Source organism: Colius striatus, chromosome 13, assembly GCF_028858725.1.
Source record: "Colius striatus isolate bColStr4 chromosome 13, bColStr4.1.hap1, whole genome shotgun sequence".
NCBI lineage: Eukaryota > Metazoa > Chordata > Aves > Coliiformes > Coliidae > Colius > Colius striatus.
In genome coordinates this window covers 5726120-5749745 of record NC_084771.1, presented here as the reverse complement: position 1 = coordinate 5749745, position 23626 = coordinate 5726120, and the positions used below count along the sequence as shown (strand labels likewise).

Genomic DNA, 23626 nt, shown 5'->3' with positions numbered 1-23626 from the left:
TGGCCTCTCTTGGGCACGACATCCTGGCCTCGCCACAGCCCTACTCTGACTCAACCTGGCAATTCCAAGGTCACTCCTTAAGAGTTTGCTGACTGTTGATTTCCCCATTCCAGTTAGTCCCGTCCTTCCCAGCGAGGTGGACAGCACAGCAACCCACAGAGGCACTCAGCATCGTACCTGCATCAGCTGTCGTTTCATGATTTGCTGCTTCAGTAGATGGTTCCTCATGGTGTAGCCATTCACTGTGGCTGGTGCTGGCACAGAGCTGCCACTTGGGATGGAGCCCGGCTCCTGAAGTCTGGCAACAAGTCCAGGATTTTGATCCTGCCAAGAAAGATGAAGAAAGAAAATTAATCTCATCAGGGAGATAACGACAGAAGCCCTCATCCTCTCTGCTGATGCCCTCTTTCTACTCTTTGGCTGTCCCAAGGCCAAAACACCTTGAGGATTCACGTAGACCTGCCTGTCACGGTGAGGACAGCAAGGGTGGGGGACTGCTCTGATTTCTGAGGATCAGCACAAAAAGAAGTGAGAGAAGCAAAAGGTTAATCCACAATTCCTTGTGGCTAGCCCAAGGCTATGGGACTGATTCACTGCCATTATTGGAGTCACACGGCTGCCTGGCTGGCAGAAGGGATGTGAGTAAAGCGTCACATTTCCCACCAGTTCCCCAACTGTTAAGACTGAAAGAGATAAGGAAAGAAAAGTTGAATCAGGGTAGGATTGGGCAGTTGAATGTAAAGGAGATGCCTACAGTAAGAGAAAAAAAGCAAACCAAAGGCAGAAGAGTGGAAAAGGTGCCATCAGACCAGGGACCAAGAAAGATGAGGAAGCTGCAAGCCTGGGACTGAAGTGATTCTTGTGGGTTCCATGACTGGACAAATGAAGAGAGCTAATTGTGTAAGGAGAGGAGAATGTGAAAATGCAGAGTCAGGTCAGGATTGGGCACAAATCAGTAATGCACTGGGCTCAGTTCCTGGCTGGTACAAACTAGCCTTGTGGTATAACTCCTAAATGAAAGACCTGAGCACGCCTTCACCAACTGAGGACTCGCCTCCAAAGAAAGAACATTGTGGGGGGAAGAGGAAAAAAATAAACCACAAGAATACGACAAAGACACAACCCAAAAGGGAGAAAGACTTAAATAACACTGAACTCTAAAGATCTTAGCAGCTGGCAGGTAGTCAGGGAAATACAAGAGAAAAACGAAGGAAGAAGTCAAGGCCTCACTGAGGACAAGATTCTGTACATGCTGTACCCAGGAACAGCAGTACCCCTTTCTCCATTTTCACATCCAGCTTCTACATTATTTATGATGTTTTGTTATTATTGGCAGGGAGAAGTATATATATTATATCCAGCATCCTTAGCTGGGCCACGCTTCCTTTGTTTTCAGAATGGAAGCCCACATCCTTTGTTTGAGAATCAATGTTATCAGGAGATAAGCGAGAAGAAAATGGTTGTTGCCTTTTGACATCTGACAATTAGAAGCATGCTCAGATGGAGAAAACAGGATACAAGCTGAGTTTCAGAGTGGCCAGAAGAAAGCCTTGGAAGGCATTTGTCAGCAGGCAGGCTTCTCAGGCCTGGGGCGCCTTCCCACAGCAGCTCCACCATGAGGAATCACCCAGCTCCTTCCAGGATATTCTTTGTACAAGCGATTACCAAGAAGGTCACTGAAATCACTCATTTTTATGGTGCCTCCTTTTGTTGTAGCACTTGGGTCTATTATGCAAAAGCACAATTGATGAAATGTAAATGCCTTCTAGATAATTTACTAAAAGACACAAACCTGCAGCTCATCACCGCTCTCATTATCATTCCTATTCATGGGCAGTCTCATAAGACTAGACTTTATTACTGGTGCTTTGCTTACAATTCTACCGGACATCTCTCCTCCTCCCCCTTCCCTCCTACCCATTTTACTCCTTCTCTCCCACAGAAAAAGAGGGAGGGGAAGAAAAAGCAAATATGATTTACTACAGATGTAAATATGAAAGTTCATGTAAAGCTAGCACTCTGCTTCCATGTCAGACAGGATTCTGCTGCCATAGTTAAGCTTTGAATAATGCAGATTGCCCCTAGGGGAATATTTGAAAGTGCAGGGATTCAGTTTGTGTACTCTGCACATGAAAGACACTGAAATGTTCATACCACCAAAATCCCTGCCATCTATCCAATTTCCTCCAAACTTGTCTTGTTGCGTGCAGAGGGTCTGTGCTTACTGAAGCAAATGAGTTTAGTGCAAGGACAATCATTCTGATGTCTCGCTCAGGGCTATCGCATGAACAAGTCAGAACATTAAAGTCTCTTCTCCTAATCATGTCCACCTCATTCTAATTTCTCCAAAGCATCATCAAGAAAATAGTGTTGATTTTTCCATATTATTAATGGTAAAGAAGTGTAAATCACATTACTAATTGCGGCTCTTGTGCTGTGGCAGTACGACAGCTTAATTATATGGGACTTTCTGCAGGCACCCTATAGCAATAATGACAATCAACCAAGTTCATTTGCAAATACACAGAATGGGTTGCTGAGTTTTTCAGAGCAAAGTTGTATAACACTTAATTAGCCAGTAAAGAAACAATCTATAGAGATAAATTGTGCTTTTGGGGAAATCAGGACAAAATAACATAGATGAGAAAGCAAGGAATGAACTGGAAATCTTCCGTTCTGCAGTTCATATTTAGGTTAAGCCAAAAAAAGGAAAAAGAAAAGAAAAACTTCTCTCTTTTCACCACTAGTGGGAACTACTGTATTCCCTTACTCTAAAACATAACCACTTAAACGTCACGGCTAAGAATAGCTGTGGTGTAGTCTAAAAGGACACTGCAATCTGTACCAAAGGTTAATGAACTTTAAACATTTTTCCTTTTCATCACTCCCCAAGAAAAATCACTTTCCTTCCCATAGTAAGGCCAAGCCAAACAAGCCATAATCTTAACTTCTCTAAAGTTTAGACCATCCCATTTCAAAATCCAGGAAGAGAACAGGGAGAGGAGGATTCTAGCGTTGAAGCTGGGAAGGATGGGAGCGGGTGTTCACACCCAAAAAGTCGTGTGGCTGAGCCTGCTGTAAGCTCCACTGGAGGGTACAGGGGATGGCTACAGGGGATCCCTGTTCTTCATCTTGAAAAAACAACATCTTTGCATGTAAGTATCAAGTTTTTTGCCATTCTTCCCTCCAAAAACTCGTAACACGAAATGGGAAGAATCCCTAACCAAACAGCAGGCCACGCAGCCCTGGAACTGGAGAGCGTGCTGGAGAGCATGTGTTTCTGTTGCTAGGCAAACTGTCACACAGCAGGTCCCCAGCTCCTGCAGCACTCCCTGGGCTTGCCAATGTGGCAATTGCTGTTCAGAAAGGCACTGGGGCTAACTTCACCATTTTGACTCAGCATCTCATGCACTAGTTTTGAGAGCAAGGAGAAAAGAACCAGATTCCAGGTTTCCAGGAATGGATACTGTTTGTGTCAGCATTCTACCACGGACTGTAACTATAACGGCCGTGGCAGACCCCAGGGAAACCAGCCTCTCCCGGCCGGTGTGCAGTGGCAGCTTGCTCAGCCTGAGCACCCCATCTGCACTTGTAGTGCGCATGGGGCTGCTCCAACAAAACATCCAGGCAAGCCCTTAAAGGAAAGCGTTCAAACAGTCCCACTGAGACCTGCCACATGTATTTATGAACCTACATCCTTCTGAAAATCCACCCATGAGCTCGATGTTCCCGGCCCCATCAGCTGGCTGTGAAAGAGATGCACAGCCGCAGTAAATAAGCACGGAGATGAATTGTTCTGCGCGCACGCAGTTGATAAACTCCAGTCCTCGGCACTTAGTGATATATCCAGTAATCACTTTGTGGCTTCACTTAAGCAAGAATGAAGAAATTTATGGCCCCTAATTCCTCTGAATCCTCATTAACAAACAGTCCAAAAAGAATTTAAAAGCAAGACTTTCTGAGGATCTGAGCTGGAGCTCTAATCGCTCTTTGGCAAATACGTAAGAATCCCTCTAATCTTTAACAAAGAACATTCATTGTTTTTTAGGACTATGTGAAAACACTCAACTCATTTATCATTATTAAACTTTCCCATCTGCTCTTACAGTGTAACTCCAAAGAATATAACAAAGAAATGTACATGTTAAATTGTATTGACTTAAGCCCAGAGCTACTGGAGATGTACAATTTATTTCAGTGAGGGCATGAAGGGGACTGCAGGCTGCTAGACAGAGTCATTTGTCCAATGCTGAAAAGACAGTTATCTGCACCAAAATGGCTCTTGGAAAGGCACATTTGCTTTATAGGAAATAAGCTGCCAGGTGAGACCATTCAGCATTATGTTACAGACCTAGACAATAAAACTAAGCCATGAATTTCAATAGTTAACAGATGGACTAATTAGAGACTGAATTCTTTGTGGTTCTAACAGATAACCAGGTCACAGCAAGGTTACTGAGAAAGAGGCAGGCAGCTTTGCAAATTTCGGTAGATATTTGCAGGGTTGAGGAAGAGCTTTACTTCCTAACTGAAAACATTAGCAGCCGTGGAAGAACAGAGATGTCTCTAGTTACAAATGCATCTAGAACCTGCATTTAGAAAGTTTCTTGCTTTTCAAAACACATTGCTGATTGGAGAAATATTCCCTCCACTTTCAATGGGGCATCCAGCTGAATCCAGTAATTACAGAGCTTAAAACAGAAGGGTTGTTGAGATGAGCCTCAGCACCTCAGCATAAAGAGAAAAGATCAAAGGAAATGGGTTGCTCAGGGTGGGCGATTGCTGTAAATACGAGAAAGGGACAAACTTCTTTTTCCACCAGTTTCTTTTTTCTGGAAGCAAAGATAACTCAGCTGGAACTATTTACCAAGATACCACACAATAAAATAATCATTTATAGAAAAACCCAGAGAGAAAAAACATGGCTAGAGGACTCGACAGGAGCCTATGTGACTGATCTGCTCCGAGGGCCAGGGCCTCGAGGTGGATCCGTGTTCACACAGGGAGAGCGAATATCGAGGGGTGGGGCGAAGTTTCTTTAACCAAGTTTCGTTCTGTATTTTAAGAACATCTGTTACATGTGGGGAGTGTTGTACTCTGCTGAGGAAACGCAAACACCAGTTTCACACTGGTGGCTCTGATTTCCCTGTCCTCCCAGTGCATCGGCTCCTGTTTACTGGGTGTGCTGCAACTTCCCAGAGTGCCTGGGCAGCACTTCACTGGAAGTCCAAAACCAAGACTCCTAGGCACAAGTCTACAAATCCTACAAACTAAGGAACCAAAACACTGATAATGTTAAAGTTTCCTCACCCATAGAATTTGATGTTTTAAGAGTTTCACGTTTAGATCTCCAGAGAAGCCACACAGGCTCCCAGGGCCTTATAGGCCCCGTGAACACTTGGATGCCACCTTTGCAAAAGAAGATCATTGCCTCCATGGCTGTTAATCCAAGTAGATGATGAGCCTGTTTGGCCAATGCAAGTAAACAAAATCATATCATGGGTCATGGTTTGGCAGAATCAAGAGTGTGATGTCTGTGAGATGCCATCATCATTTGCTACACAGGAGTCAGGGGTTACAAATGCTGCTTGCCTCTGCTTCTGGCCGTTAATAAAACTCTCCATTTGCTCTTTGGAAGTTTTTTGTCTTTTGCCTCTCCTCTATTCTGCTCACAATTCAGAGATGCTTTTCAAGATAAAACAGCCCTTCAGTTCCGAAGCGCCAAAGCTTTTTGTTTGCATGTTTGTTTTAACACAATGTATGAACATTGATAAAACAAACTGTGCGGCTCAGTGGATCTTTTTTTTTACCCATCTTTCACCCATTTATGTGGTACACAAGCATGTGAAATACTACCAGACTCAAGTTTCGAAGCTTATCTTGGGGGCTGTCAGTCAGGAAAAGGCTTTGTTTGAAGACTCTAAGTGATCTATGGGTATATGGTCTTGTTTTTAAAAAAAAGTTCTTTTAAGTTTTTCTCTCTTTTCATAAGGCATGAACACACACAGCTTCCTTCAAAGGCAGCCCTCCTTCTTTGCTAGGAGCAGTGACAAAATCACTACACCTGGCTAGCAACTGTATCAGGATCTCCTCCCTTCAAGCAAAGCAGATGAAACACTGATTTCCCTATAGCTGCTCTTATGCTGCATGCTGTTCAAAACAAAACAAAATCCCATCAAAGTACCCAAAGTGCTTTTAAAAACACACACAGAATTTTAATAAGATGAAAACTGAGTCCACTTCCCCTCTTGAAAAAAATAAATAATTGCATTAGTAAAAGCTTTTGTGTAAAGACTCTACTGATATTTCCAGAGCTGGTTTCATCCATCAAAACATGCCATTGAAGAGCAGCAGCAATCAGAGCAACACAGACAGAAAATCCAGAGTGACTTATTGCAACAGTGGTTTTTCTCTTAGTTGAAAATGCATCTTTCAGGAGGGAAGTTGAAATCAAGCTGTGATGTTGTTACCAGCGTCACGTTGTTAGAATGAACATGAGAAACGGCTTTGGGAGCAGCCAAGAGCCTGAGGCACAACACGGATGGGAGAACCGGTGTATCACAGACACACACAATCTCTCAGGGACTGTGCTGCTTGTAAGGAGGCACAATCCAGCAAAGCAGCTCCCCTGCATATAGATCCTTTGGCCCGGATAGACTCCAAGACCATGGGTGACAGCAGTCCAGAAAACAGCTTTGCTTCACTATCCCAAATGAAAGACAAACCTTACATGAGGACTAGAGACCCACAGAGCCTCTGCCAGACCCCCCAGCAGCAGTGGGACCTGAGCATCTCCAGTGTTAACACACTTTTCTTCCACCTGAAAGCAGTGCTCTAGGGCTGGACTCATCCCCACCAGTCTTTGTACCACCATGCCTTTAACACAAACTGTACCTGTTCTTGTTTTTGTTTGTATACAGCAGTGCAGACATAGGTGTTTTGTACTTGTCTATGTAACACATAATCAAGACACAAAATTGAATTCTCTGCAAAGAACAAAATATTTATATTTGGCTTGTACAGCTATCATGATTCTCCAACCCTTGACACCATGCTCTCTTTCTCATGGAGGGCAGCTTGCCTATAAATTCAATGAGATAATCTAAAACTGTATTTATCTCACCCAATTTTGGCTGGTAGTCCTTCTGCCTGTCTCTACAAGGTTGCGCTAGCTGTGATGACAAACTACAACATCTCATATCTATAAAGTGGTTTGACTCAAGTAATCCTTGTGTTGTGTCAAGGCATGCTCTCAGAGGTGTCGATTTGATTCAAAAGGAGCTGGGGTAGCTCAACCCCCTGCAGAAGCTGCTACAAAGAAAGGCAACAACGGGCTGGTGAGTTTATGTATAAGGGAGAGCAGAAAAGAGCTGATAAAAAAAAAAAAAGTGAAGATTTTACTCTAACAAAGTCAAAGTCAGGAAATCTTGAGCTAAAGGGAGAAATCAGGTCTCTGCCTGGCCATTCCTGAAAAGCTCTGTGAACTGCAGAGAGGTGGTCTGGATCACAGCGATTTGCTAATCCCTTGATTTCTCTAAGTTAACGTTTCCTGAATTTCTTTTTCCTTTTCATGCAAAAGTTCACTTTGCAGAGGCAGATGCCCAAGTCTTGTTAACTCTCAATAGCAGTTGGCTGCCTAACCGCTTCTGAGAAGCCCTTTGCATGAAAAGCTGCCCACATGCAAAACCCAACAGTGTATACCCCTGATTCTACACAAACAAAGCATGCTCTGGCACCAAGTATCACATAACTTTTTTGCTATTAAACCTGTCTCAAGCTTACACTTTCCTAACAGATCAAACTAGTCAAACATCCAAAATGCTTGTATTGGATCTTCTACGAAATCAGGTGCCAAAAATCCCCACTGCGACCAACAAAACAAAACGCAGCGATAAATAATACGCTAAAACAAGGGAATCAAAGTAGGCTGTGAGTAGGCAATCCTCGTGACCAAATTTTTAAAACCAAGATATTGACATGTTAAAAAAGAAAAATGTATTAAAGTGACCTTGGGTGTGGGGAACAAGGAACAATTCCATTACTTTTTTTTAAATGGAAATTATTATTAAAACACCCGAAGCCGAGCTGCTGTAACCAAGTCAACTCAATCTCTCCTTAAAAATCCCTTTTCTCCCCTTCCATTCAGATTGTATTTACAAACTGTAGATGTCTCATTTTTTTTCTTGTGTCATTTCATTATTACAGAGTTGAGATCACTAGCCATCTGCAGCTTCATTTCATCAAGCTCTGATTTGTCCTTGGAGCAAGGTCATCTGGGACAAGAACATAAAATGCTGCTTTCCTCAACTGACAGTTCTTTATGCCTTCCTGTAAATATTCCCCACTAATTTTAAATAATTTTACCACTTCATACTCCCCCTCACATGCACTGAAAAGGCTGATATAAACGCATACTAATAAGGATCTTGTCATTTAACCACTGCATGACATATTAGAAGCAATTAATGGTGTTTATTCCCTGATAACACAGGCATTTCGAACTCCAGCTCAAGAATCCTTGGTAGCTTCGTGTGACTTGTAGGATATTAGCTATGGGTCAGAAGTTGGGACCCCCCCCCATTCAGCATTAGCATATGTTTGCAGAGACTCTTGTTTTCCATCAAGCAGAAAAAAAATAGGGCAGTCAGTGCACAAAAATTACCAGCTGCTATATACCCTATGGTGGGTGACTGGTAATAGAACATCACTAGGTGTATGTGGGTTCATTCATTGAAAGCAATAGACCGGTAAGGAAAGATTTTCAGGCGCATCACACAACTTCCCAAGCTAAAAACCAAAGTAAAGACAACATGGAATTCCCACCCAGATCAGATTTGACTTGCCATCAGTTCCGGAGCGTCTTCTCTGAAGCAGAGACTGCTGCTCTGGATTATGGCAAAACCAAACCACACCAACCAGAAAAAAAACCAAACTCCAAACCAAAAAAACAACAGGGTAAATTGATTTGAGAGTCTTTGTTGGCACACCCATAAAGCAACAGGAAATAACCGAGTGACTGTGAATGCTCAGCATGGCTGTCTCTGGCTAAAGACGCTGGCAACAACAGACTGGAGACCCAGGCTCTAATCTCCAACTCAAGGTGCATATCTTTTGGCACCTGGAAAATTCACTACTGAGCTGATGTAGTTAATGGATTCTGAGATATGCTCTGCTGTACACAGCCATCTGGCTCCCAAATGACTGTGTCAGAGCTTTTACCTGGGTGCTTTTAATAGTCCCAATAGTCCTAAACACAAAGACACACACATCACAGCATCCTAGAGGTCTGTTTGCAAACACACCTGGATATATGCTGTGCTGATAGGCACACAAGCCTCCCATGAGTTTACTTGCACAAGCAAGTGTCCCTTTGGACACAGAGTGGAGAGTTACCTCATGAGACTCTCAGCACGCAACTTGTCAGAAGGAGACACAGAAAATAGGATCATTAAAGGTGAACTCCAAAGCCACCTCTGAAGAAGACAATCTTGAGCAGTGAGTTTGTGTTGTGACTGAGTCACAGGATAAAAGCTGGCTGTATTGACATGGGCTCACACGACCAGGTTCTGTTTCCAGTTCCATCAAACATAGTTTCTTCACGTGACTAAGGACAAGTCACTTCATTTCTCCCTCTGCCTCAGTTTTCCCCTAAAAGGAATTAAAAGTTAAGAGAGTAACAGGAAGATAAGGGCAGTTCCTGGGGCAGCGTGAGGGTTCTGTCTTCAGCCTCCTGAAATGAGGCCTCTCCCATGCTCTTGGGTTGTGACCCCAAAGACCTGCAGCAGAACTGTGCTCTGTGCCGCTCAGTGGTGAGTGGTGGGAGGGCATTTTCTGCTTCATTCTGCATATGAGATTCTGTCATGTCCTCATCCCTGCATCTCTCCTCCCGGTCCGGCCGCAGCTGGTTGCATCTCAACAGCACTAAACTACACCGAGTTGTAATGGCCCCCGAGGGCCTCTAACCTGGTTGCACAGACCAGCGGAGCGCAGCGTGTCCCAGCCACATGCCCCACGGTCCCATGACTTACCCCTTCTGTGCCAGCAGGAGAGGCTGCTGCAAGAACCATGGACATCACCGCACTTGGAGAATCCCTATGGCAGAGAAGGCTGTGTGCTGGCAGAAGTCAGCCCTGGGTTTTGGCTAGTATGAAAAGAGGCTAGCTGAGGTAGTTATGGGTGAGAATCCTAGGATTTTCCAGCAAGCCTTGCTTGATGTTTTACTGTGAGAGCTTCTACTGTGGTGACAACAGCCCTACTTCGCTCCACATCCTTGGCTTCTGCCCTCTTCCATCCCCGTTATACGTCTTCAGTCATTTACACAGCAGGAGATACTTTTTCATTCAACATTTATCCACAATTCAAAAACCACCCGAGTGCCTCCAAATACCCTCAAGTCAGCCAACATTTCCCTGAAATTCTGTGGGATTTGTGTGCCTCTGTCATTTAAGATAAGAGTAATCTAGGAAACACATGCCTTTGAACATTTGGCCAGGCACACTTTTGCTGTAAGGACAGAGGGAAGCGTATAAAAGACGCAAGGAGGCTGGAGCTAGTCCATGTTCCCTGCAAGGCAGAGATGTTGCAAAGAACTCACAAGTGTTTCTTCTGCAGAGACACTGCATGTCAACAGTTAACTTCCCTTTGTTCCCATCCAAATGATTAAGGTTAGAAGCTTGCCTGGTGACATCACCAGAGTTTAAACATGCTGGATATGGTCCAGGGAGCCAAAGTTATTGCTGACCCCATGGTTACTGATCCGCTCTGCGAGTAGCTGATGTCTGCTCTCACTTTATGAATTATTTAATGGGTTAAAGATTGGTCAGATCTTCTTTATGCAATGTACAGCTATACAGTGGGCAAGAGGACATAAACATGCATTAACAAGGTTAAAGTCATATACTGTAACTACACTGTTTTCAGCTTGCAGCTTTATTGACTTAATCATGCCGGCACCGCAGCCAACAAATCATTAAATCCATTCCATTCTTTTGCTGGTTACCAACCACAAAAACAGAGGCGGGCACAGAGGGAGCAAATGTGGGAGGGGGTGGGGAGCAGCGGTGGGGTGCGGGGCAGAGGGAGAACAGTGGGATCACTATGGAGCGGTGCGTTGGCCTGTCACTGCCCGCACAAAGACGCCAAATCTGTCTTTACGGACTAAGTGGTTTCATGGTTTAAAGTGACACACTCATTTGTTCCTGTTTGGCCATGATTATAGAAAAGAAGAAGGGGGGAGGGACATAATAAAAAGCAAACTGAGCTTCTTCATACCATAACTCTGTGTATGTGCACACACCCTCGCAGAGCCACACATCTCATCTGTAAACACCCCCCAGGGGCAGGGCAGAGGAGATCAGGGCACTTACTGCACCCCAGGGGTCTCGGGCTCTGCACTGCACTCCCTGATAATCTGCACTGAAATGCAGCCATAATTAAGAGTTCAGTGTAGAAGAAAAAAAAGACATGGAGCATTAAATCAGTCCAGGAGCTGCCCTCCAGGAGCAGCTCTGACCACGGCAAGCAACCAAAGAAGCCCCTGTTTTCAGACCAAAGTAACAACTTCATTTCCAGACAAAGGCTTTAATTTTTGACCTGGCAGTTACTGTAACTTTTCATATCCTCTCCAGGCCACCTCCAGAAGCTCCCTGACTGTCAGCAGTTGCAGAGAACACAGGTGCCCGCTGCAGTCAGCAGATTGCCAAAATACTGTTTCTAAGTGGTTAGTTTGAAACATCCAGGTTTGAAAATGGAGCTGTCAGTTTATTGGTTTTAAACCCATAAGATCTTTATTTGTCACTGCTGTAGTCCCTATTTATTTCTTGATGGAAAACATCTTCTCCATCACCTCAAAATACAAGCGGCTTGTTCTGCAGTAGGGGAGTATCACACCAGGACACAGCTCTGTGTTAGAAGCAGGCCATGCAGGAAGAATTCAGCATGAACTCTGGGAAACCTTCAGGCATCAGGATGTTTGGCTTCTTTTAGAGATGCTAGACATAGCCTGGCTGCAAGCTTTCCTCCACTGAGAGAACATAAAATAAGCTCACCCTTTCTGGGGAAGACTCAGCTACACCATGAGAGATTTCTGGCCCAGTTCTATCTATTATGAAAAGAAGGAGCAGCCAACAAGCTTTTCTTTCACCTGGGAACAGGCTGCTTAGAGCTCCCTGTAAGAATAACCCAGATTTTGGCAACCTACCAGCGCAAGGGCATGGCAGATACATTTGCATCTTGTCCTGAGATACACCACTGCAGACCTTTTTGAACACTGTCATTATTTGCTTTTATACTTGCTTTCTTTAGACCCAAACAAGCTTTCTTACAGTTTGAGTTCCAACTGTGCCTTCTTTTGTTTACTAGTCTCCAGATCCCTGTCACCCAGGGCTGCCTCCTGGCTCCACAGATTGCAAATCAACACATCATTATTTGGTGCTGGAGCCAGCAAGCACTGAGAAGACCCTGTCCCCCAGCCTCTCGCCTTTGCTGCTGAGGTGGTGGGACACCACCAAAGGTACTTCTTTCCAGCCACTGGAAAACCAGGCAGAAATGAAAATGCTTTCTGAGGCGGAAGACAGTAATTTAAGGTACATATATGCCCTTCAGCTTCACAGACTTTTGTGTATCGGATTGCCACAGCTGCTGCTTCTTCCAAAGTGAAGAATAAAGGTACCTCCAACAGACAAGGGCCAAGCCTCAACATGCTATCCAGGCTTCCCTCACCACAAAGCATCCATCACTTTTTGAAGGTGCACATTAGGGTGAGGTAAAATTACCCCCTAAAGATCTTTTTCTCCACCAGAAGAGTCTGAATGCTGGGGACAGGAATACAAATCCTAACCAGTCACAGAGGAAGGCCTACAACAGAGAGCACTAAAGCCACATCTCACAAGTCCCAAACCAGCGCTTAACCACGCAGGTATTTTGTCTTTTGTCTGGGGCTGGGCAGCCACAGCTCTACAGCTTGTGCTCAGCAGTGAGCTTCGCTTTACCCTGCCAAACCCTGGCTGTGCAGCGCTCCTCGCCCACGGGCACCCACCTTTCCCTTCCTGTGTGCTCGCAGGCCTGACTTGGCAAAGCCAGAGCTTGTGTGATGGACACCTCAGCCTGGAGAGCACCTTATCATTGACCTGTGCTTATCAAGAGGATACGGGAACGCAGAGGAGGCTTCACTGCTGCGGTCACTCACCGACAAGCTGCTTCAAAGGGAAGTGACAGTTGTGGTGAGGTTTTATGCCCGACACACCCAGCCAGGACTAACACACCAGTTGAGCTATTTATAATCCCTGATTCTAGAGTCTTAAAATAGCAGTGCTTTTATTTTTACATTTTTTAGGCACACTTGTATATTTAAGCAACTCCATTGGCAGGCTCCATATGAAACACATCACAGCCAATCTCGGAAACGAGAGGCTGCATTCCATGTCTCCTCTCTGAAGGAGAAGGTGACTTCCCCTCTGAGGTGATTTCCCTATGGCCTCTGTCTCCTTAGCTATTGTGGTTAGTGTGCTTGGGCTTAATGCCACAGGTTTGTACATATAGATTGGCTCTTCCAAATGACCAAAGGGATATGCAGCAACTGCCTGCACACCTCCAACAGCAGTTGAGGTGGTTCACAAGTCACGGTATCTGGCCACGCGTGTGCTGCTCATATCAACAGACACCACAGGGGCTCTGAAGGAGTTAATGGGTCCCAGGACAAAGCAATTCTGACTATTGGTGTTTTTCTTAAAAAAACCCAAAGGTCAATATACAGAAGTTGTCAAACAAACCACAGCCACACTTCCAACAGTGCCATAATGTACCTTGGCTGGCATTTTTTCATGACTGGAACATCCATGTGTTCTTTGTAAAACAATTACAAAATAGTCAGGGCAGGAGAAGAAAATTCCTTGAGCAGCCAGGGCTCCATCAGACTGCATAGGTGTCAAATGGTAAATCATTAGGCATTTTGTTTTAATTGCAGAGTTATTTATACCCTGGAACTTGTTATTAACATCGGAAAAAACAAAACCTATTGTTACCCATAATTAAATGGACTATTATGGGACTGCAAAAGTATGGATGGCCCAAGCCAGACCACCCCTCCTTCCACAGTGGGGATGGGAAACCTCATGTTAAGATACTTCAGCCAAGAGCTTCAGAGGGGTCAGTCCCAAGACATGAACCCCAATTTATGCGCTAAGCCTTACCCCCAGCACCCTTCCTCCTGCTTCTGGCTGCAGACCTGGCATAAAGCTGGGGCGCTTTTGGGAGGGGGTACTACACGAATGCAATCCCATCCTTCCCTACTAGCAAATCCTTTCTGATGGATAGGACACGGATAGGACACATCCTGGATTTGGCCTGGAGTTGCACAACCATCCCTGTCAAAATTCAGGATTAACAGGTTATATTTTCATTTGTGAGATTGTTATCTGCCCTGAGAAAGGTTTCCGATTTCACCAGCACTAATCAGGATGCCACAATGGATTTCCGGTCTCGGCAAGGAGCTGGAGAGCCTTTGTACCTTGTGGAGCCGGTTTTAATTCAAATCTAACAGGCAGAGCTGTTGTAGGCTGCATGTTGAACAGATTAGGGGGGAAAAAAAAGTCACTTACATGCTACTGTACCTTATTTCTAAATCCATTTCTTACAGACACAAATCCCCCTGACCACCAAAGCATCTGGTAGCTGCACTGTCTTTCCAGGAATGACACCCTGCATCTCTCCACGGCTCTGAGCAAAGATCCCCATTTCAGCTTTCTGTCTTCAAAGAAATGTGCCAAAAATCTGCACTGGTACCCAGCTCAAGTTCTGCTTTATGCTGTTAAGGATATAAAAAATAAACAAGGACATCCCGAATAAAGAGCTTAGCGTGGCCTGACAGCCCATGCTCCGGAGCCACGCGGGGCTGCGTGCCCTGCATCCTGCTGCCGGCTCACAGGGCACTTCATGGTCTCCTGCTATCACCCAGATGCGACGCCCTGGCAGAGGAGATGCGGTCAGCCTAGGAGGACAGTCAAGTATGAAACTACTGATGCCATAATTATAACTGGGAGGCCAAACAGACTCCTGAGAGGGACTGTCTTTCTGGACAGAGAAGGGGAAGGCTCACTGACTTTATCAGATGAGTAAATTAGACCTGGGTTATAGCCTTCTTGTTCTCCCCTTGCCTTCACCCCCAAGGACTGTATGAGTCAGAGGAACTGGAGGGAAAATATACACTAAATTCTACAAGTGCAGGAATTAAAGAGACATCTACAAAGCTTGCCTCTGGCGCTTGATACCAGCTGCAAAACTGGGTTAGCTTGACATTGCTGCTGGAGGTGAACAGACCCAGGAAGGCTATCTGAGCAGCAGACAAGCAAAGCCCCTCTCTGCAAAGCAGGTGGGCTGAAAGCTGCCTTCAGTCTCATTGCTAAAGGTACAGAAACACGATTTAAAATTTTTAAAACTGGTAGTGGAGTGAAAGCAATTAAGCAAACAAACTCTGTTTCTTGCACAAGGCTGAGGCGCAGACAGTTCGGGATTATCAGACCTATGCAAATCTGCAAGTCTGGCCTGAGACAGTTATTGAGGGCTGGAGACCTCTGCAAGTTCTTTGAGGTTCAAAAAAGCTTTTCCTTTAATAGTCAGGTCAAGAACATTTCAGTGTTGAGGCTCTCTTACCCATGAGAGCACCACTGGATCAACCCCACTGACATCCACGCTGCCAGGCAGCAGGCTGGGAGACCTCCCTAAACGGTATTGCAGCTCCAGAGAGGAAATCTCAAATGTCTCGTAAATCCTCCTGCGGGCAGTGCCACATTGCAGGGGGCTCATCTGAAGGCTCTCCTGCCCGCTTGTCCACTCAGACATGATGCCAGGGCCTGCCAGCAATGCCACCCAGCCGTCTCTCCTGAAAGGATGTCACCCGAGACGTCTGCCTGTCCCTGCCCTGCCCCAGCCTGTCCCTTGCCGCAAGCAGCGTTCAGACAACAGTGTACAAACTAACCCAGAAAAAAAAAAGGACAAATTACCAGGTAATGCCAAAGAGCCTCCCCCCCTCTCCCCCTTAATACTTTCCCTTCTCTTCTCATTTGCTGCTGGACTTGAGGGAAGGGTATCAAGGCTTTGCTATTTCTGCCCAGGTTGAGGAGGTTTCCTTGGGGCTAGAGCTGCGGCTGCCACCAGGGTCAGCTGGGAGGAGGGAGAGGAGGGCAGGGGAGGGAGAAGGGGAAAAAATGAACAGCTGCAAAGCAATTAAGCCTGCCTCTGCCTTACTGTCCAAAGCAGGAGGCAATCTAATTCAGCCTGGTGCCTCTCTTCCTTCAGCCGTCTGGTGCCTGCCTGGGATTCAGGAAAGGGGCTGTCTGACTGCCCACTTTGTCTGCCGAGCCAAAGGGGCCCTTCCCAGCCACAATTTCCAAAGGAAAAAGATCTTGGCTGGCAGTGTCTCTTCTTTTCTGAGAAAAACATGCACCGAATGTAGTGGCAGCAGCTTTATAACCTGCTCCTGCCCTTCCTCAGCAAACAACCAAAGTAGAGCTGGAGCAAGAAAATGACCCCGCTGGCTCCTCCACTCAGCACTTGTCTCCCAGCACAATGAATCAATTAGCATCCGATCATTATTGTGGTAACTGTATCTTTCACAAGCAAGATTTTATATAGAGATAGAATAGGATGTTTTCTGCTCATTTCCTTCCTGTCATTCCAATCACGAACTACTGTTAAAAATACAATGCATTTAAAGCCTGTAATATTTGCAAGCATGTGTTTCAGTTTCCCAGCTGAATGGCTGGGTCTTTTGTTTTCTGCACAGTAAAGGTATGGGGGCACAGCCATATAGAGGAGTCTACAGTGTAACTAGGTTAGAAACTCACCCAGGGGCAGATACAGAAGGTCATCTCATTCTCATGTTCCTAATATCAGGGATTACTTTAATTCCTTCTTTTAGCCAACTGTTTTGGTTTATAAGCCATGTCTCAGGACTCCTTCCAGCATGTCTAAGGTGGAGGTGGTTCTCGTTTTGCTGTTTCTTCAGAAATTGGCAAAAACGTTTTATTTGGAAAATGTGCAGCAGTAAAAGCCTATTAATGCCCAGGCAGAAGGAGAAAATAGGCTCTGTTAGGAGAACAGAGTACAACTCAATTTTACTTTGGGTTAAGTCTGACAGTAATCTAGTCAGCAGGTAGGTACCCTCCCTCTAGCTTAATTAAGATAGAAATAGGCAAAAATGTCCATTTTAACTGCAGCAAGACAGCATTTCATCTTATGAAAGAACTTATTTCTGTTATCATCAGCAGAGAAAAATGCAAGAAATCACAGAGAACGTAAAATTTTAGCTCTCCATACTGACAGTGCTGCACAAAATATGACATTTGGGGAAACCTCTGTAAGCTAACATAGGGAAAGTACCCTATATGGTGGCAACCTATAATGGAGCAGCACACCCGAGTCAGGAGCTCCTTCCTGATATTATTCTACATAAGGCCCCTGATGAAGGTCATGTTTCTTTTTAAAATTAAAATGTATGGATATATGCCACCTATGTGGGTAAAAGAAAAAAAGCTCAGACTCTGGACTGGGCATGGAATGGATTTGTCCATTATTTTTGACAGTATTTTTCCTCAATAAAAAAAGTTCTCATTAAATGTTCAGCTTCCCCCCCTCTTTTTTTCTTTTTTAAAAGGTAAAATATAACATAAGGTAATGTTGGGGATTTTGGACAAAGTCCTAAACTATGGGAAAACACTGATATGTTTTGTAAAACTTTTTTCCAGTTAAAGATTTACTCACATTTCAGGACCATCACACAGTCTATGGTGATGTTATCAGCATTTCTCTGTTCTTGCTGACCTTAAGCACTCTTAAACCATTAAGTACATAATATTTTCTGATAATAGAATGCCATTCACATTTCAGTAACAATAATTCACTTTAATGAGATAAGAACTTGCACATCAAATGAGTCTCCCTCTGAGAAATATCAGCACACTTTGGGGAACTGTAGAATCACACATAGTGACATCAAGAGCCCCACACTATTCCTTGTAACTCTTGGTTACATCAATAGGAATTTGAGATGTGTAAGGATTGCAAAATCAGATGTTAATCTGCAGCAAGCAACACAGGTATGGGCAGTCTGCATTTTTGCCTTAAGCAAACAAGAACCAACAAGACTTAATGAGAGAAAACAGCACCGGTTTGTAACTGCACGTATAAATAGGTATTAAAAACAACTGTATTCGTTAAGTGAGTCATTACGTTGTAAAGAAAACTTTCACAAGAAACTTCACCTTGTTTACAAATTTCCCGGTTACATTGTTTCAAAAATGCTTTCCTTCCCACTCCCAACACACACACACCAACCTGAGCAAAGAGAGCTGCAAGAGACAGAAACCTGACGCTGAAATTACAACAAACCCACGGAATCATCAATATTTACTCCGCCGCCTTCAGTTTAACACGTTCTCCCCTTTTTCTGCAGTCGAATAACTAATGCTGTCTAACATAGACCTTCTTATCAAGCTAAGACAAGGTTATTGAGCTCTCTCCTGGCACGGGGAGGCTCAGTTCTCTATCTCCTGGCGACTGTTCTCTGGGCCAGGCTGGGTCCGGGCTGTGGGAACGGCTGCGTTGCCTTCAGCGCTCCCCGGCACGGCACAGGACTGCACTACTGCCGAGCCGAGGACGAAAGATACAGCAGGAATAGCTTAATTCCAGCTCTAAATGAGCTCAGCGGGGAATCTAAACAGTCTAGTCAATTGCCAGAATCTGCACTTTTCAACCTCGTTCTGCTCCTTTGATCAGACTGAATTTGGAGCTACGGCGATTAATGGACTAATAGAGGAAGTCACAGGGTATCTCTTGGGAGAAGAGGAAAAGGAGAAAAAAAGTATCTCATCCTTGTTATGCATCTATTCTGCTAAACGCCACATTTCCACCCAGAAAACTTCAACTGCGGCTGCAGAAAGTGTGCTGACTGAGCTGGAAAGGAGGGCAGGAATGGGGTTGTAGGAAGCACAGAAATCCTGCTCATACGATCATTCATTCACTGCTTAAACACGCCCTTCGGAGCAATGGTAACAGAAAACAGACCCTCCAAGTACGAGTGCCCTGTAAACTACCCTTCAATTCACTACAGTAACAGTTTATACTTCGTAATGCCAGAGAGTAAAGGAAATACTGAATGCATTTCTTATGCACAGAGCAGCTTCCAAAAGCCCTGAGCATTTAAGTACTGAGGAAAAATGGATTTGTTTATGACATGGATACATGCTACTGACATCCCAGGATAGTATATCCTCATCTTTCTGGAAAGAGAAAAGCATTAACATTAGCAGCCTACAATCACAAAAGAAAAAGAGAGGGAAAAAGTATTTGTTAAGGTATGTTTTTCCTCATTTGCTTTTGTAATTGTTGTGCTCAAGAAGAGGAGGCAGCTTTTCTTTCTACAAGGGGTGAATTTTGTTTCTGCAATTCATTATTGTAAAAAAAACCCACCCCACAACTCAGAGCAGTGCAAATAGTCACTGGACTGATTAAAACATAAACGTATGCAAAGTTTGGCATGTTTACAAAATGCTGGTACTAACTCCCAGAAAACAAAACAAACAAAACAGAAAAGCCAAAAATAATCCCAACGTAAACTGGAGCTGATGTAGGAACAAGTGCATCCGAGCTTCCAACTCTCTCTTTTTCTGTCACAGCACTAATATGCCATTGCCAATGATTACTGTGCCCTTTGCTGCATCCTTCTCCTCCACCTTTGGTCTTTCTTGAGCATACAGAGACTACATCCATGATTCACTGTGCTCTCCGAAATAATCCTGTAGTCATCCTGGAATAACCTCCCACTGCGTAAATTTAGGCGTGTGTACTTGAATCTTTGCAAGATCAAGCTGTTAATGTAATGTCTTAGTCCAGGACATCATACTATTTTGTCTACATTACAGGGCTTAGCCTTCTTCTGGGTCTCTTATCAGTTCTGTAATGGGGAGAAATAGCTCAGCGCAGCCTGTCCATAACCTGCATTCACATCTGCGTTTGTTTTAACACTGATCTAAGGCATCACATTCTCATTACTTTAATGAGAAAAGTTAGACAATTTTGCTGAGAATAAACAGTCTTTATGCTAAAGTAATATATTTCCTATGTTATTCTTCTAGCATTCCCATATGCAAAAGGTTAAACTGTGATCTAGGGTGACTTTTTGCTAACAGTGGTGCTTTTAAAAATCACCTACTGATAATGATAATATTTGCTTTTAAATATGCTATAAAAATTTCACTTTAAAATATGTACATGTAACAGAGTGATTAGCCTTCAAAGCCCTGAGAAGAGCTGCTACATTCTGATTGCAGATTTCTATCAATTATTAGTGCTGGCTGCTTGAAATAGTCCAAAGTGCTCAAGACAGAAATATGACACAGCCAACACAGCGGACTGATATGCCTCCTAAATGTACAGTTTTTGAAGACAGCTCACAGTAGTGTTTGGCTTTCAAACCTTAATGTTAACAGCTTTGATGGGGCTGCTCCTAATTTGTATTTAAAACCCATTACCTCTTCCTCTGGGCAATCTTCATGAAACATCATTTGTTCTAGGGGGATATTTGCCATCCAGTGCAGCTCTGTAATGGCCGTTAATTCACACCATTTTGCTTGCTCCTGTATTAATCAGCAAACTGTGAATCATCCCAGTGTTTCCAGACTTGCAGATGTACGAGAGAACCACGGAGGCCAGTTCAGTTTCTTTCCCCATTCAGACATGGAGACAATATCAGTTCCTGTTTACAGCCCTGGCTTTGTTTTCCCCCACCCACACACTGAAAATTCTCCAAAATGCCCAGAGAAAAAAAGAGAGAGAGAAAAAAAAAAAAAGAGACTGAGTTCATTTTACCAGGAAAGTTATTTCTAGGTATTGCATCTGAAACAAAACATGTTTGTCCTCTTGCGAGCGGCGTTTGCTGCAGCGAGGCAGAAATGACAGAGGCGCAGGGCAGAAGGACAACATAGGCTGCTCCTGTCACCCCACCCTGCCCACCGCCACCCGGCGCCAGCCGCTGCCTTTAACAGCGTCTCAAGGGCTCTCTCATGCATTCGTTTGCTTTCTAGTCTCATTGTTAAATTAGACTTTGAGTCTGTAGGTATTTCTGCCCTGTGGAATAAAGATATAATTTTAGACAACTACGAGACAGCACTAGGGAGAAACCATCCCAAAATCAAGGGTTCAAACCATGCTCTCACACTATTGCTCATAAAGGTGTTAAAGTTGTTCATTTAAGTATCAAATGTGAAGTAGTAAGAAGGGCATGGTTTTAGGGAAGTGAGCACATTTCTGAAAGCCAGGCTGCATTTAGGTCAAAATAATCTCCTCCAATTGCCATTTACTGAGAAAGATACAGAAAATACAGACAACAAACCAACCCACCTTCCACAAATGTGGGGAAGCAAATGGAATTAAGATATTCTGATGTTAATGGGAGTTTACAACACAGATGAAATGAGCTGGGTGTACAGTAGGGTCATGGAGACCATTTCCTCATGGCTATTCATCATCACGCTGTGCCATGAACACACCTTGTCAATATAAGAGTTACGAGTGTGCTGACTTGTGAGTGAGGATGCAAGTAGTGTGTCTGACCCATTAGTAACCACTGTTCACGGTGTTATTTTAAAGAATGATGCACAGAAGGAAGTTCTGGCATTCATTATGAAGCCCAAGAGTGAGAAGGTCGCCGAGTCTTTCCCTAGATTCCTGGGATGTTTATAACCTCATTGCATCTAAGGGCAGAGTTGAGGGAAAAAGACCCTCTATGTTCAAAACCTTCTGCTCCACTGCTTATAAACTGAAGATTTCTGCACATGGATGGATTTTGGTTTGTTTTTTTTTTGTGGTAATGAAGCAAGATGGGTGACTTGAAGAAAGAAAAAAAAAGAAGAAAGAGAATCTGTGGTTGGGGCCCGATTCTGTCAGTATTTAGCCCAGGAAAACTTGTGAATAGCGTGACCCAGCTGCCTAGAAACCCCAAGTGAAACTGCTCACCTAGACTGGCAGGATCAGAGTGGATTTGGTATGAATGAGTGTCAGGATACAGTTCCACATCAAATGAATCAGACACTCCTTAGCATGGTACCAACCACTTTCCCTGTACCTTTGAGAGAAGAGGTTCTCTCCTGCCCCACACTGCAGAGCGGAAGGAAACAACTGTCTGTTGCTTAAAGCTCAAAACCACAAAAGCAAGAGGGGTTTTAGAGTTAATGCAGAACCTCTGTGTGGTGACACACACTCCTCCACTCACCTCATGGCTGCACAGCCCTGCTGGGAGTGGAGAGGGGGATGCAGCACTGACATACAGCCCGTGTCCAGGGCCAGAGGAAACTCATCAAAAGCAGCCTGGCAGACTGAAATTCAGTGCCTTGTCCTAAATTTCTCTGGGAGAAGTCACATTTCCATCTACATGTTTACAGTACATAGTATTACTTCCTCTTGTCTTTCTCCACCAAAACCCTGGATGACACCACATCAGCCCCCCCCCCGCCCCTTCCCCATCACTTCATTGTCCTGCAGGTAATCAAGACTGTCTTGAACATCTTCCAGCATCCCCTTGCTGGTGGTTATGGTACCTCCCAATTCTCTTTTTTCTTTCCAAGAGGATTTTCAGTTGTCTCTAAGTGCTAAATTGTTGTCAGGAAGATTATTAAGCAGGTCATAACTAAGGGAAAGACCCAACTGGATTGAGGGAAGTGCTGCAGCTTTGAAGTAGTGTCCACATGAATTTCAGATCCAAAAGGAGAGGGGATGGCGAGAGTGGGGGAAGACGCTTCTCACGTGGTGTTCAGAAGGATCTGATCTCTTTATAAGCTTCTCCTCTGCAGATTGCATCCCCTAACAAGGTGCTACATGGTGTCCAAAAGTGCTTCCAGCACAACAGACAGCTAAACTGAAAGGAATGATGAGTGCATTAGGGTGAGCTGCGAGAAATATCAATGCCTGCAAAGACCTTAAAATATAAGCCAAAGAACTGGGAAGGTTATGATATGGCTGCAAAGGCTCCACTACAATAGGGAAATGCTTTGAAATACCTGTAATCTAACAGAAGAAGACAACAGAGTCAAAAAAAACACTGAAAAATAGCAATGGGAAAAGATCAGATCATAGATGTGAACTAAGTTTTTTTATCTTGCTAACTGTGCTTATGAAGATGTTCTGCTGCTGTTGGCCTCAATGTGCCAGACGACCCTTTTCTTTCCACAAGTTTACTCCTTACTTTCCAAAACTTATCTTATGGTATTTATTCACAGGGGAGGGAGGGCAGAAGATGGAAGTCCAATAGTTTCATTCAGATTCTCTTGAAAGAAAGGAGGAGAGGATCTCCATGAGCAAATTGCACAGATACATATAAATTCAGAAATGACCATTCGAGAAGATGTTTTTACATCTGTGGAGAGGTCAAACTCCAGGCTCAGCCTTATTGCTCTCTGTAATCCAGATTCATCATCAGCTTCCTTTATTTGCCTATTCAAAGGCACTTAATTAGCTGAAGGGCTTGTTGCTTTGCCTTCAAAAGCTCTCCACTCCCTCAAAGGCTGTGCTTCGGTATTGAGCTGCCATTGCCCTTTGAAATCAAATCTGTTTTTCTTCTCCACAGCATTAGTAAAAG

General features: G+C 44.2%; 1 protein-coding gene across 1 annotated transcript in view; it reads right to left on the bottom strand.

The window, feature by feature from the left end:
- Positions 1-23626, bottom strand: part of MAMLD1 (mastermind like domain containing 1) — an 83411-nt gene that overhangs the window by 3880 nt on the left and 55905 nt on the right. The window contains exon 3 of the mRNA XM_062006777.1: positions 178-324. Coding sequence (XP_061862761.1) covers positions 178-324 — 147 coding nt within the window. The remainder of the gene's footprint in view (positions 1-177; positions 325-23626) is intronic.